The 15678-nt window shown below is 45.3% G+C and overlaps 1 protein-coding gene across 4 annotated transcripts in view; it reads left to right on the top strand.

The window, feature by feature from the left end:
- Positions 1-7685: 7685 nt before the first annotated feature.
- Positions 7686-15678, top strand: part of golga1 (golgin A1) — a 69855-nt gene continuing 61862 nt past the window's right edge. For 3 of the 4 annotated variants that reach the window (XM_033048621.1, XM_033048620.1, XM_033048619.1), the window contains exons 1-2: positions 7686-7798; positions 12235-12590. In XM_033048621.1, coding sequence (XP_032904512.1) covers positions 12459-12590 — 132 coding nt within the window. In that variant the 5' untranslated portion in view covers positions 7686-7798; positions 12235-12458. Of the gene's footprint in view, positions 7799-12234; positions 12591-15678 lie in introns of those variants that run through there. The other variant, XM_033048622.1, reaches the window with a different exon arrangement.

Here is a 15678-nt window from a genome sequence, read left to right as displayed (position 1 = left end):
TGTTTACCCTCCTACCATCCGGGAGGCGCTACAGGTCTCTCCGTTGCCGAACCAGCAGGTCCAGGAACAGCTTCTTCCCGGCGGCTGTCACTCTACTCAACAACGTACCTCGGTGACTGCCAATCACCCCCCCAACCCCCCGGACACTTATTATCACTTATTATTATTTATTCAAATCATTTGCTATGTCGCTCTTCCAGGGAGATGCTAAATGCATTTCGTTGTCTCTGTACTGTACACTGACAATGACAATTAAAATTGAATCTGAATCTGAATCGGATAAAAGGTATAACATTTAGTGCAAGGTAAAGTCCGATTAGAGAGAGTTCAAAGGTCTCCAATGAGGTTGATGGGAGGTCAGGACCACACTAGCTGGTGAGAAGGTAGTTTGGTTGCCTGATTCAGCTGGGAAGAAACGGTTTCTGAATCTGGAGGTATGTGTTTTCAAACTACTGTAGCTCTTGCCTGATGGGAAAGGGAATAAGAGGGAGTGCCGCAGGTGAGACTAGTCCTTGATTATGCTGGTGGCCTTGCTGAGACACTAAGTGTAGATGAAGTCCATGGAAGGGAGGTTGGTTTGGGAGATGGTCTGGGCTGTGTCTACAATTCTGCAATGCCTTGTGGTCTTGGATGGAGCTGTTCCCAAACCATGCTGTGATTTGATTTACCATTCAGTATCACCAAAAAAGCAACAAGACACACAACTACATAAAATTTGACAAAAACAATCACCAGAGCGGCTCCTCCACATTCCTCACTGTGATGGAAGGCAATAAAGTCTTATCCCCCTTTTTCTCCAGTGGTCGGGGGAGTTGAACCACCCGCAGTCGGGGCGATCGAAGCTCGCACGATCGGGGTAGTTGAAGCACCTGCGGCTTGGAGCTCCCGAAGTCGGTCCCTAACCAAGGGACCGCGAGCGCCACGATGTTAAGTCCGCATGCTCCCACAGTTGGGATCCCAAAGTCGGTCCCCAGCAAGAGGCCGCCAGCTCCATGATGTTAGGCTGCAGTGCGGACGGAGATACAACACGGAAAAAGATTGCATCTCCGTTGAGGAAAGAGGTTTTTAAAAAATTCCCCCACCCCCCCCACATAATACAAAACTAAAAGTGCACTAAAATTGTAGAATTATATCTTGTACGATTGTATATCTTGGCCTTATCCTGGAAATGGACTTCATGGCTTCCCGTTGGGGAACACTCAGATTATCTTCTTGGCTACGCACTTGTTGATATTCCATGGAGTAGTTCAAGTTCAAGTGAGTTTATTGTCATGTGTCTGATAGGACAATGACATTCTTGCTTTGCTTAGCACACAGAACATAGTAGGCATTTACTACAAAAACAAATCAGTGTGTCCATATACCACAATATAAATATATACACACATAAATATACACAAATAAACTGATAAAGTGCAAATAGCAGATAATGGGTCATCAATAATCAGAGTTTTGTCCGAGCCAGGTTTAATAGCCTGATGGCTGTGGGGAAGTAGTTGTTTCTGAACTTGGATGTTGCAGTCTTCAGGCTCCTGTACCTTCTACCTGAAGGTAGCAGGGAGATGAGTGTGTGGCCAGGATGGTGTGGGTCTCTGATGATACTGCCAGCCTTTTGGAGGCAGCAACTGCGATAAATCTCCTCGATGGAAGGAAGGTCAGAGCCGATGATGGACTGGGCAGTGTTTACTACTTTTTGTAGTCTTTTCCTCTCCAGGGCGCTCAAGTTGCCGAACCAAGCCACAATGCAACCGGTCAGCATGCTCTCTACTGTGCACCTGTAGAAGTTAGAGAGAGTCCTCCTTGACAAACCGACTCTCCGTAATCTTCTCAGGAAGTAGAGGCGCTGATGAGCTTTCTTGATAATTGCATTAGTGTTCTCGGACCAGGAAAGATCTTCAGAGATGTGCACGCTCAGGAATTTGAAGCTCTTGACCCTTTCAACCATATAACCATATAATTTGATATAAGCGGGACCATGGGTCCCCATTCTACTCCTTCTGAAGTCCGCAATCAGTTCCTTGGTTTTGCTGGTGTTGAGGGCCAGGTTATTGTGCTGGCACCATATGGACAGTTGCTCGATCTCTCTTCTGTACTCTGACTCATCCCCATCAGTGATACGTCCCACAACAGTGGTGTCGTCAGCGAACCTGATGATGGAGTTCGCACTGTGACTGGCTACGCAGTCATGAGTATAGAGTGAGTACAGCAGGGGGCTGAGCACGCAGCCTTGAAGTGCTCCCGTGCTGATTGTTATCGAGGCTGACACATTTCCACCAATACGAACAGACTGTGGTCTGTGAATGAGGAAGTCGAGGATCTAATTGCAGAGGGATGTACAGGAAACTTATGGGTGATCTCATAGAGGCCAATAAAATAATGTGGAGAATAGACAGGGCGTTGGATTATGATGAGAAGAGAAATATGTAATAAGAACCTGAGGGGCAACTATTTCCACACATATGGAACTGGCATATGTTGGGGCATTTTGGTCAGCATGGATGAATTGGGCTGAAGGACCTGTTTCCACACTATGTCTCTGTGGTGGGGGTGAAAGGTCATTAACCTGGGATTATTGACTCGGATTCTTTCTCCAAAGATGTTGCCTGACCTACTGAGCATCTTCAGCATTCCGGTTTCTGTCGTATGTGGTGCTTCCTTGCTTTTAGCTACCTGCTCTTGTATCCACCTTAAAAATTTTAACGGGTTTAGTTCATACTGTCTCTCCTCCTTGTCCCTGGAGAATGTACCACATTTCACACTTCTCTCAGATCAATTTCTTCTGCCACATTCACTTCAGCAGCCTAGCACTGCCCTCAAGCTGTTACTATCTCACTCTTTTATATTTACTTTTGAGTTTGCTGTTTTGAAACTTTGTGAAATATGATCTGTGGAGCCAAGAGCAAGTTGTGATCATAGGTAACAATAAAAGGGGTAGCAGCTGGAGTAGCTCGGCTAGTCAGGCAGCATCCGCGGGGCAAAATGTACAGTTGATGCCTCGGGTTATGAGCTCTCACTTCGACTGGGTGATCGTTGTCACCGTTTCAAATCTAGATCGTCAACCGAAGACTTCATCTGTCCGTCTCCCTCCACAGATGCCTCCTGACCTGCTGAGTTGCAGCTGCTCTCCTGTTATTACTAGATTACTGCATCTGCAGTCTCTTGTGCCTCATAAGTCCATGATCTGAAACGTTTCTCCATTTTTCTCTCCTCACAAATGCTGACCTAAGTATTTCTAGTTTTTTTTTGCAGACTAGCTAAATTTATCTATACTTTTTGCATCTTTTCAATGGGGAATAAAAATTACAACAGGATGTAAATCGGCTCCTCTCCAACGAAAAAGTGGGTTTGAACATATACCAGTACTGGCATAGCTACTTTTGTGTCCTAATTCCAATTAAAAACAGAGAAAATCTTTTGCATGTCAAGATTGAATAATATCTCGTAAATAAAGTTAATTATACAAGCATTTATAATTATACAAGCATATATATAAAATATGCAGAGAAAGGGGACTGGCATCATTGTATCATTCCAATGTTGGGAGTGGCTGAAATGTTACGATAACATTGTTCCATTGCAAATTAAACGACGTAAACCTTTGTTGCTGCCACAATTTTTAACAGCTTTTTTTTAAGATCATGGGGTTTGGAGATTGGGTATTTTGATCAATACGGATTTTAACACACATGTAGCTGGTTGTAACCAATTGAAATTACTTGTAATCATGCTTTCAATAAAGAATTGGATAGGCACTGTAAAAAAAGTGACTTACGAGGTTATCATAAATGAGTAAGGGTGTAACGATTATTTTATCAAATATCAGCAAATGGTCACTCTATACCATAACAATTCTTTGTGGGTTACTGTCACAAAGAACTGTGTGTGAGTATGTTTTGATATATGTATTACGTTTGCCTTCTTTTTATACGTCGTATGGATTTATTTTGAAATTGTTATGTCAATTAGCCTTCTAATTATTTACATAGAAACATAGAAATAGGTGCAGGAGTAGGCCATTCAGCCCTTCGAGCCTGCACCACCATTCAATATGATCATGGCCGATCATCCAACTCAGTATCCTGTATCTGCCTTCTCTCCATACCCCCTGATCCCTTTAGCCACAAGGGCCACATCTAACTCCCTCTTAAATATAGCCAATGAACTGGCCTCAACTACCTTCTGTGGCAATTTGCAATATAAACTTTTATTCTTGTATGTTCTACATAAATTGTGATCAAATGCAAGCATCATTTCACTCCTACCATTGGGAAGATCGTACAGGTGACCACCAGGTCCAAGAATAGCTTCTTCTCAACAACCTTCAGGCTTTTGAACACCACACAAAACTAACCTCAACAATAAACTATTCATTGCCTTTGGTTGTGGGTTAAGGACTTTGTTAAAAATAATAATATTGTGGTTATTAGTTAATTGAATTTTTGTTTATTATGTCATTTAGATATATATAATGTTTACAGGCCTGTAATGCTGCTGCAAGAAATAATACTTTTGACTTTGCAATTACTGGACAGTTAAATAACTTAAATTGCTTCCCCATTAACATGATTCACAGTGCTGCCACGAACACTCGTTATTTTATGCACAAAGGTTTACCTGCTAAACTCTCTCATTGCTTCCCAGGGCTTTCAACCTCACTCAGTTACTCTATCCAGTTCTGGGACAGGGTCCCAACAAATACCTTGCCCACCCCTCCGCCTCCACCGACCCACTGTTTGTTTCAGCTCCAAGTGCCAGCATCTGCAGGCTCAGTGAGGCAACAGGCCCTATTGCCCACGTCGACGAACATGCCCCATCTACACTAGTCCCACCTAATTGCATTTGGCCCATATCCTTCTACACCTTTCCTATCCTTGTACCTGTCAAAACGTTTTTTAAATATGTAATAAGACCTGCTTCAACTACCTCCCCGGGCAGCTCGTTCCACATACCCACTTATATAAAAAAAAGTTCCCCCTCCCCCCGTGGTCCCTATTAAATCTTTCTCCCCTCACCTATGTCCTCTGTTCCTCGATTCCCTACTCTGTGAGTTTACCCGATCTATTGCCCCTCATGATTTTATACAACTGTATAAGATCATCACTCCCTCTTCACTCACGACTGTGTTCCTGCATTCGACACCAACACCATCGTGAAGTTTGCAGATGACACAACAGTGATTGGGCTGATCACCAACGGTGATGAAACAAAATACAGAGCGGAGGTGCAGAACCTGGCGGACTGGTGCGCACGTAACAACTTATCACTAAACACCTCCAAGACCAAGGAGCTGATTATTGACTTCAGGAGGTCCCATAATGGAGAATACGCCCCAATCTCCATCTACGGGGAAAGTGTGGAGAGAGTGTCCAGCTTTAAGTTTCTGGGCACTCACATTTCAGAGGACCTCACATGGTCCACCAACACCGCTGCACTGGTCAAGAAAGCACAGCAACGACTGTTCTTCCTGACATTATAAAAGACTGGTCTGCCCCAACAGTTGCGGACAACCTTCTACCGCTGCACCACAGAGAGCATATTAACGTATGGCATCTCTGTGTGGTATCTCAGCTGCACGGAGGCGGAGAGGACAGCTCTTCAGCGCGTCGTCCACAGAGTGCAGAGGATTATTGGGACACAGCTACCAGCCTTGGAGGGCATCTACCACACATGGTGCCTCAGGAAGGCCGTCAGCATCCATAAAGACCCCTCACACCCTTGTAATGGACTGTTCGAACTACTTCCCTCCGGCAGACGTTACAAGGCCTTCTACGCCCGAACCTCCAGACTCAGAAACAGCTTCATTCCCAGAGCTATAGCGGCTCTGAACCGGCCCTGCTGAGTGCCCCCCATCCCACCTGGACTGTCTCCCTCAGATGGTCACGTCGCAGTTTATTTATTTTTTTTGACATCGGTTGGAAGCTGCATACCAAATCTCGTTGCACTGATGTGCAATGACAATAAAAGATATTATTATTATTATTATTATCACCCCTCATCCTCCTGCACTCCAAGGTATCAAGTCCTTGCCTGCTCACCCTCTCCCTATAGCTCAGGCCCTCTAGTCCTGGCAACATCTTCAGTTTGCACCCTTTCCAGTTTGACAACATCCTTCCTATTACAGGATGACCAAAACTGAACGCAATACTCTAAAGAGAAGGAATGGGCGATGTTTCGGGTCGAGACCCTTCTTCAGTCGGGTCTGAAGAATGGTCTCCACTTGACTCGGAGCTGAGGCTGCGTTCCGGCAGCGGCCCGACTCGGAGCTGGGGCTGAGGGACTCGGAGCTGAGGCAGCGGCGGCCCGACTCGCTGAGGCGGCGTTCCAACTTTCGGCAGCGGCCCGACTCGGAGCTGAGGCTGAGGCTGTGGTGGCCCGACTCGGAGCGGAGACGGCATTCCGGCAGCGGCCCGAATCGGAGCTGAGGCGGCAGCGACATCACTTCGGAGGTCTGCTGGACTGGACGGCGGCATCTTCGGCCTGGATCGCCTCAGCGCAGAGGGTGAACAAGGAGGGAAGAGACAGAGACTAAGACTTTTGCCTCCATCACAGTGAGGGGGTGCTTGGTGAACTCACTGTGGTGGATATTAATTTGTGTTTATTGTATGTTTTGTTATTTATTATTATTGTGAATGACTGCAGGCAGGGAGAGGGGTGAGGAGAGGGAGATGGAGAGGGGGAGGAGAGAGGGGTGGGGTACAGGAGGAGAGAGGGATGGGGGAGAGAGGTGTGAGGGAGGGGAGGAGTGAGATGGGGTAGGGGAGGGAGGGGGAAGTGTGGAGGGAGGGGGAGAGAGAGTGGGAGGGGGGAGGGAAGTGGAAGAGTGGGTAGGGAGGGAGTGGTGGAAGAGGGACAGAGGGGTATGGGAAGGGGTGGGGGTGAGAGGGGAGGGAGGGGGAGAGAGAGGGGTGGGGGAGGGAGAGGGGTGGGGTAAGTGGGAGAGAAGTGGAAGAGTGGGGAGGGAGGGGTAGGGGGAGAGGTGGAAGAGGGACAGAGGGGTAGGGGAAGGGGGCGGAGGGAGAGAGGGAAGGGGGTGGGGTAGAGAGGGAAGGGGGGTGGGGGAGAGAGGGATGGGGGTGGGAGGAGGAGGGGGTGGAGAGGGAGAGGGGTGAGGAGAGGGAGATGGAGAGGGGGAGGAGAAAGGGGAGGGGGAGGAGAGGGGGTACCACCTCCAGTTTAAATTCCATTTGGAATATTTTGGAGGACCAAGAACCAAAACGTCACCCATTCCTTCTCTCCAGAGATGCTGCCTGTCCCGCTGAGTTACTCCAGCATTTTGTGTTTACTTTCAGTGTAAACCAGCATCTGCAGTTCCTTCCGATACAATACTCTAAATGTGGCCTCACATGTGGTCTTGTACAACTGCAACATAACCTCCCGTGCCCTGTACGGTGAAAGATAACAGCGCTGGCGGAGCCCGTGACCTGTCGACCGGCGCCTCCACTCCTGACGTCAGTCTGAACGCCTCGGCGTCGCAGGCCCGCCCTCTGGCGGTCTGATTGACTGTTGGCGTCGCCAATCAGATGGCCGGAGACAGCGGACACGAACAGTCGCTGTGTAAGGTTAGTTCGCATTGGCTGCTGGAAGGGAGGGGCGGGGAGGCGAGCCCGCCACCAATCAGGTGCCCGGAAACAACAGGGGGACACGACCAATCGCATGTGTAAGGCCCGCTCTGATTGGTCGCCGGAGGGGAGGAGGCGGGGCGGTGACGTAGCGGCCACATCGGCTGAAGTGAAGTGAGGCGACCAGCGAGCGATGGAGCGGGGCGGCCCCGGGAGCGTTGTTGCTGAGGCGGAGTCAGGTACCGGGTGGGCTCGTCGGCAGCTGGTGTTCAACCTCTTAACCTCGGGCTGTTTTACATCCGAGTCCCGGGCGAGCGGTCGCCGGCTGGACCGTTAGCGGCTGCAGCGCCAAGCCCGCACTCCGCACCGGGGATTTGACCGGCGCTAGGCCGCTGCCCCGCCGTCTGGCTCCGGGCTGACCCGCGGGACCCGCCCCAACGCGCCCGGCGGTGGCCGGTTGGTGCAGAACCTCTGGCCGCCGTCCAGTAAACGTCCTGCCCGCGCCTCTGCGCTTTCCCACTGGCCGGCCTCCCTGCCACTCTCCGGGCTGTCAGCTGTAGTTCACAGACAGTTTCTCCTTTTAATGTTTTGTTTTGGTGACTTTTGGCAAAGAAATGTAAAGATTTTCAAACACTGCAAACCATGCACCCGCCACGTAACAATTACATGATTTATATGAATACAGTGAAAGACCTGAACAGTTTATGATGATTTTATATTTCAAAATAGACTTTATTCAAGTAATAAATATATACAATACAGGAACCGTGCAAAAAAATAATCCGACATTCGCGGGGGCTGTACAAACATTTAATACTGTTTACACACATTACCCAAATTTCTCCCCCACCCTTGCCACTCATGACTGAAAAAACACCTGATGCTCTTTCAATCCTGTGATGTTTGGAATGCATTGAAAACACTGTTCGTTTTCTTGTCCTTATTCCTGGCTAAATGAATGTGCTTTTTTTAAAATGCCCATAATTAATATTAAACAGTTTTTGTCACCTATGGAAATTTTACTGTGGATTGGAATGAAAATGAAGATGATCTTTGCACAAGTTAACCATGTTCTAAGAAAAGGTTGACTAATGGATTTTTATTGTGACTTTCATCCAATGTCCTTTAGAGACATTAAACTAATGCCATTCCTGCTATGATCTATTGGTGATTCCTGCTGTATTGTGATTCTCTCATGGCATCTATGGGAGCCTTGCTTTTGCTCAGTTCTAATGCAAGGGTGTGGCAATAAATGTCCCATGTCCCGATGCTCTCAGCACAACCAATTAATTGGTACTAATATTATTAGGGAACCATTAGGGGGATGTTTTTATGTTTAAATTTCTTTATTATTGTTATGTTTGTATTCTTTCTTTATGTGCTGCATGGCAAGAAGCATTTCAATACACCTAGGTGTGTATGTGATCAATAAAATTATCTTATCTTGTAGGTTTAATAGCCTTGTCAAATGCGATGTGAGTACTTGATAAGGCTCTGGTTAGTGATAAATATCAGATTTCAGAAGATTAATGCAAAAAATTGGAAAAACTAGAAAAATTACAATCATTTTGGACAGGAACATTTGTGCATTTGCTTTGTCTTTGCTTTTGATGATTTGTGGGCACGACGCTGATGCAAAGTGTGTAACTAAACATTTTCCCACATCTGCACTTGTTAAAGCTAACTCCTTATGAAAATATCAACCCTGCCACCAATGGTGCATTTCACTTAAGCATCTGAACCTGGAAACAATTCTCTCTTGCTTCCAAGCCCCATGTGTCATCCTGTGGCCATAATACAGTTCACATTGGAACACCACTTAAAGAGTCCTTTGCCCCACTTTTTCCACACCAAACATTCAATTGATACCACCTGACAGTGTGTTCTTCAAGAATTCCAACTAGATTTGCTTTATGATCAGCCAAAAGTTGGATACGGCCCTGGTTATTCATCTTAAATACTATTAAATTTAGAAGGTTCCCCTCTCTTCCTAGGAAAGACATAAAGTGCTGGAGTAACTCAGAGGGGTCAGCCAGCATCCTTGGAGAACATGGATAGGTGACTCGTGGGGTTGACCCTTCTTTAGCTTGAAGAAGTAGGCTACTGAGTTACTCCAGTATTTTGTGTCTTTCCTTGGTAAATCAGCATCTGCATTTCCTTGCCTCTTCCCCTTTCTTCCTCCTGAGTGGGTGATAATTGTAGTTTCCCAAACTAATGGTATATTAAAAGATATAGAAACAATGAACTCCAGATGCAGTTTGTCTTTTGTTTGGCTCCAGATCTCTTCATTTTGGCACAACAGGGGGAGACTGACTGCCTTTCAGGCAACATTTGAAATAAATTTTATCAAGGAACCTCATTAAAACTGAAATCAGTGGACATTAAGAGAAAAACACTGCAATCATACCTGTTATAAAGGAAGATGATTGTGATTGTTGGCGGTCAATCATCTCAGCCCCTACGACATCACTGCAGGTGTTCCTTAACGTTGCATCCAAGGCCCAAACATTTTCAGCAATGACCATCCTTCCATCACAAGGGCAAAAGTGTTGAAATTGTCTGACGATTGGGGATAAAACTCAGTTCCATTCAGATGAAGCAGTCCATTCTGCATGCAGCAATAGACAATAGGTGCAGGAGTAGGCCATTCTGCCCTTCGAGCTAGCACCGCCATTCAATGTGATCATGGCTGATCATCCCCAATCAGTACCCCATTCCTGCCTTCTCCCCATATCCCCTGACTCTGCTATCTTCATTAAAGCAAAACCTTCATTACATTGTCATGGGCTGATAAGTGACCAATAATACCAATAAGTGCCACAAAAGAACCAAACAATCTCCAATCTGCAACATGAGAGAACCTGATCAACCTCTGACATTCAACTTATCATCACTTTGTTACTCACCATCTTAATCAACATCTTAAACATCACCATTGACCATAAACACAATAAATACTCTCCTCCTGTCTGAATGAGTGTGGCTCCAACAACTCTCCAAGGATAAAGCGGCCACTTGACTGGTATCACCTATTTCCGTGGGTTCAGTTTATATCATCTCTAAAAATCTCACTCCGAGGAGTATCTTCAGCAACAGGTAGACAAAATGCTGGAGTAACTCAGCGGGATAAGCAGCACCTCCTGCTGAGTTTTTCCAGCATTTTGTGTCTACCTTTGATGGAAACCAACATCTGCAGTTCTTTCCCAAACCTTCAGCAACAGACTGGTTCCACCAAGATGCAGTGCAGAACGCCACAGGATATCCTTTCACCCTGTGGATATCAAACTCCTCCCCCTTCGGTTATGGTGTAGACTGACTCCCCTCCCCCCCCACCCCCTCCTACCCAATCTTTGCACATCCTCAATCCTTTCCACTCGTCACTTTAATTTCATGTTTTGTGTATTTTGTGTTATATAACTGCTGGCAGATCAATTTCCCTCCTCGGATAAATAAAGTTATATCATATAGCAAGGTTACTCTGACTGCACCTCCCAATATTGTCAAAGTGATGGTGTTTGCACCTTCTCCTTGTGACCAAATAGGTTTCCTCCCACATCCCAAAAACATGCGGGTTGTAGGTTAATTGGTTTCTGTAAAATTACCTCTTGTGTAGAGTAGATGCGAAAGTGAGATAACATGGAACTAATGTGAACAAATGATTGATGATTGGCTTGGACTCATTGGGCCTAAGGCCCTCTTTCCATACTGTATACTGTACTAAAGTTAAAAAAAATCCTGCCCTGCATGGCCTTGCTACTGCCCATCTCTTAACTTTTTTTTCAGTTACACAAACATCCAAGGTTTCAAATGTTACCATTTGCACAATCACACTGTCAACTGCGTTACCAAGGTCGTCCATGATATCTGCTACTGAAGCTATAATTCTAGAATTTCCTCTTTAAACTTTTCACCTCACTTTCCCTCCTGTAATAAACTCTTCAAAACCCACCTCTTGTTGCATGGTTGCCTCCACTACAAGCTTCTTTTGTGGCCCTCGTTTGATAATGCTCATTTCAATTACTTTTTTTACTACGATAAAAAGTCCGTCATAAAATCAGCGTGATGGTTCTGCTGTTAGACTGAATCACTGTTATGTAGTTCTCCCATTCCTGAGACTTCAGCATGTAATCTAGATTATTGTAATGCTTGTCCAGTAAAACAGCTGCATTGCGTGAAGTAAAAGTAGAAAATGCCTGAAACACCCAGCAGGTCAGGCAACATTTGGAGAAAAATAAGTAGTTCTTATAAACGGTCCGTGAACTGAAGGATTGACTGTTTCTTGTTCTGCAGCTGCTGCCTGATTTTTGAGTTTTTTCAGCAATTTTCTGTTTTTATTCCAGATTTTGATGCTGGCAGTTTTGACTTGCAAGTGAAATGTTTTATAGGTCTTTTAAACCTTCTATGTGTCTTTTTGGATGGCACATCGTAAGATGAATTAGATTAATGATTTTAAAATGTCTCTCTTTTTCCCTCCCACACCACTTCCCAAGGAATCATCATCCTTGGGGTCCTTACAACTGCAAGAGAAGCAGAAACATAAAGCTCCTGGCCATGTATAGTTACTTTGAGATGAAACTTCCAGCTGTGCTAACGATGAAACTTCAAACCCTGTTTTAATTTTTTGAAGATCAGCAGTAATGGTATTTTCCTGATCTATTGTTTTTTCCCCTGACAGGTGCTTATTACGATGCAATGGACATTTTCGCAATGGATTATAAAGGCAAATGTTGTTAAGAAGTAGAAAAGCCAAACATAGTGCATTATATTTTCAAGTACAGTTGAAACACCTTGTAAGTGGAAACCCCAGTGTTTCGGATCAATTTAAAGAACTTCGTGTTTGAAGCAAACTTGCTTGTGAATGAATTGGAACTCCCCTCAAAAGGAAAAACACCTGGAACCATGTTTGCAAAGCTGAAAAAGAAGATTGCTGAAGAGGCGGTTAATACCCCAAAGTCTGGCGTGGGCCGGATCCCAAGATCAGTCAGCAGAGACTCCATTACCTCAGCAGGAGCTGACTCGGGAGATGACATTGTATGTATGGTGATTTCTGTCAGTTCGTAAGTTATTTAATGTGTCCAGAGAATAAATCTGAGAAGCTTTGTAAACAGAGAGTAATTTCAGCAGCCTGAATCTCAAAGTAGGTGCGGGCATATGGACTTTTCCTGTGTATTAAGTTCACACTTTCACCCAGCCCCAAATCCCTTGGGTCTCTTTATGTCCAAGGTTTATCAATCTCCCTGATCGTTGTGCATCCACAGCCTTCTGAGGTAATGAATTAAAGGCCCGGGTTCAATCTTGACCTCGGGTGCTGTCTGCGTGGTTTTCCTTTACTGCTTGCCCGTTATTACTATTGAAGCATACAAATATAGCGTCTTTAACATGCTCTTTGAGGAATTTACTTCATATCTACATAGCTTTCAATATTGGAGCTATTTGTATATGATAGTTTCATCTTAATTTAAGGTGGCACAGTAGCGCAGCTAGTAGAACTGTTGCCTCATAGCGGCAGAAACCCATGTTCAATCCTGGCCTTGGGTGTTGTCTGTGTGGTGTTTGTGTGTCAGTGTCAATGTGGGTTTCCTCCAGGTGCTTCGTTTCCTCCCACATCCCAAAAACGTGTTTGTTGACAGGTTAATTGGCTGCTGTGAACATAATTCCTCGTGAATAGCTGGGTGGGAATCTTGGTGACGACAATGATATTAGTGTGAATAGATGGTTGATAGTCATCGAAGACTTTGTGGGCCAAAGGGCATGTTTCCATGCTGGATGTCTCTATGACCTGCATGTAAGCTTGCAGAGTTGAAGCCCTTACTTTGGAGTGAAGAGGGCTGTGTAATGTAAATAAACTGTATAATATAGAGGTGTTGAAATCAAAGTAATATCTAATTCAGCATGCTTTCAGATACTTTCTATTAGGATAAATATAAAGATAACTAAAGTAAGGATGGAACAGCTTCTTTTGAGGAACAGGCCCCATATAGGCTAAATAATCGTATAGTGTGGAAACCAGGAATTGTAGATGCTGGTCTACAAAAACTACACAAACTGCTGGAGTAACAGCGGACAGGCAGCATCTCTGGAGAACGGATAGGTGACAGTCGGGACCCTTCTTCAGGCCGATTGTTGTAGGGGGGAAAGAAAGCTGGAAGTGAGGACAAGCAGGACAAAGCATGGCAGGTAATAAGTGAACACAGGCATGTGGGGGTTTGATAGGCTGATGGCATCTCCGTTTCCACGGTTTGATGTGTGTTCAAATTTATGAGAAAAATGCAGTTTGTTGGATGCTGTATAATTTCAGCTAAACACATGTCACAAAAACACCATTGGGTTTCATGATGAAATTGGATACTTCTTCTTGCGTACGGCGTGCACAGCCTAAAGTTGTAGGACAACTTGTTCTATTTGATCTTATTTGATTGTGCACGCCAGGTTGATTGCATTCGTCGAAACAGGGTGGACCACGTGAAGGTTGCAATCTCCCACCCCTTGAAATTGGATACAAAACTTTGGGAGGAAAGTCAAAGAGTCATACAGCATAGAAACAGTCGCTTTGACCCAACTAGTCCAGGCCAACCAAGATGCCTCATCTAAGCCAATCCTACTTGCTCCCATTGGCCCATATCCCTCTAAATCTTTCATATACATGTACTTGTCCAAATGTCTTTTAAATGTTCTTATTGTACCTGCCTCAACCATTTCCTCTGTTAGCTTGTTTCATATTCTCACCACCCTCTGTGAGAAAAGACTGCCCCTCAGGTTCCTATTAAATCTTTCTCCTCTCACGTTAAACCTATGCCTTTTAGTTTTTGATTCCCCAGCCCTGGGAAAGAGACTATCGATTCCCCCTCGTGATTTTATACATCTCTATGTATCTCTATAAGATCATCTCTCAACCTCCTGAGCACCAAGGAATAAAGTCCTTGCCTATTTAACCTCTCCCTAAGCTCAGTCCCTTGAGTCCTGGCAAAATCCTCATAAATCCTCTCTGCACCTTTTCCAGCTTAATACCATCATTCATATAGCAGGGTGACCAAAACTGAAAATAATACTCCAAGAGCAACCTCGTCAATGTCTTGTACAATCGTAACAACTTCTATACTTAATGTCCGACTAATACAGACCAATGTGCCAAATACCTCCTCACCAGCATAAGATGCTATATGATGCTAAAGATATTAATTTATTTGCTCACACTCTGGGACAATAGTATTATTTCTTTCCAGGATCAAGAGAAGAGTAGGGTAAGTAATTTTGAAATTTAGTTTAGTTTAGTTTATTGTCACGTGTACCGAGGTACAGTGAAAAACTTTCTGTTGCATGCAATCCAGTCAGCGGTAGGCTATACATGAATACAATTGGAACCTGCAGCTTGGAATAATAATAATAATAAATTTTATTTATGGGCGCCTTTCAAGAGTCTCAAGGACACCTTACAAAAATTTAGCAAGTAGAGGAAAAACATGTAAGCGGAATGAAATAAATAGTAGAGACATGACTAGTACACAAATTAGAGACAGAATTCAATTCAAAACACAATATGAGGCAATTCAAGCACAGATGAAAAGGGAGGGGGACGTGGGGCTAAGGATAGGCAGAGGTGAAGAGATGGGTCTTGAGGCGGGACTGGAAGATGGTGAGGGGCACGGAATTGCGGATCAGTTGGGGGAGGGAGTTCCAGAGCCTGGGAGCTGCCCTGGAGAAGGCTCTGTCCCCAAAACGGCGGAGGTTGGATTTGTGGATGGAGAGGAGACCGGCTGATGTGGATCTGAGGGACCGTGAGGGTTGGTAGGGGGCGAGGAGGTCAGTGAGATATGGGGGGGGGCAGATGGTGGAGGGCTTTGTAGGTGAGGACCAAGATTTTGTCGGTGATCCGGTGGGAGATGGAAAGCCAGTGAAGTTGTTTGAGGACTGGAGTGATGTGATGCCAGGATTTGGTGTGGGTGATGAGTCGGGCGGCTGCGTTCTGGACCAGTTGGAGTCGGTTGATGTAGGTGGAGCTGATGCCAAGGAGAAGTGAGTTGCAGTAGTCCAGTCGGGAGGAGATGAAGGCATGGATGAGTCTTTCAGCAGCGGGAGGTGTGAGAGAGGGTCTGATTTTGGCGATGTTGCGGAGGTGAAA

This window comes from Amblyraja radiata, chromosome 32 (genome assembly GCF_010909765.2).
Source record: "Amblyraja radiata isolate CabotCenter1 chromosome 32, sAmbRad1.1.pri, whole genome shotgun sequence".
NCBI classification, from domain to species: domain Eukaryota; kingdom Metazoa; phylum Chordata; class Chondrichthyes; order Rajiformes; family Rajidae; genus Amblyraja; species Amblyraja radiata.
Note: the sequence above shows the minus strand (reverse complement) of the source record. Positions and strands in the feature narration are given on the sequence as shown.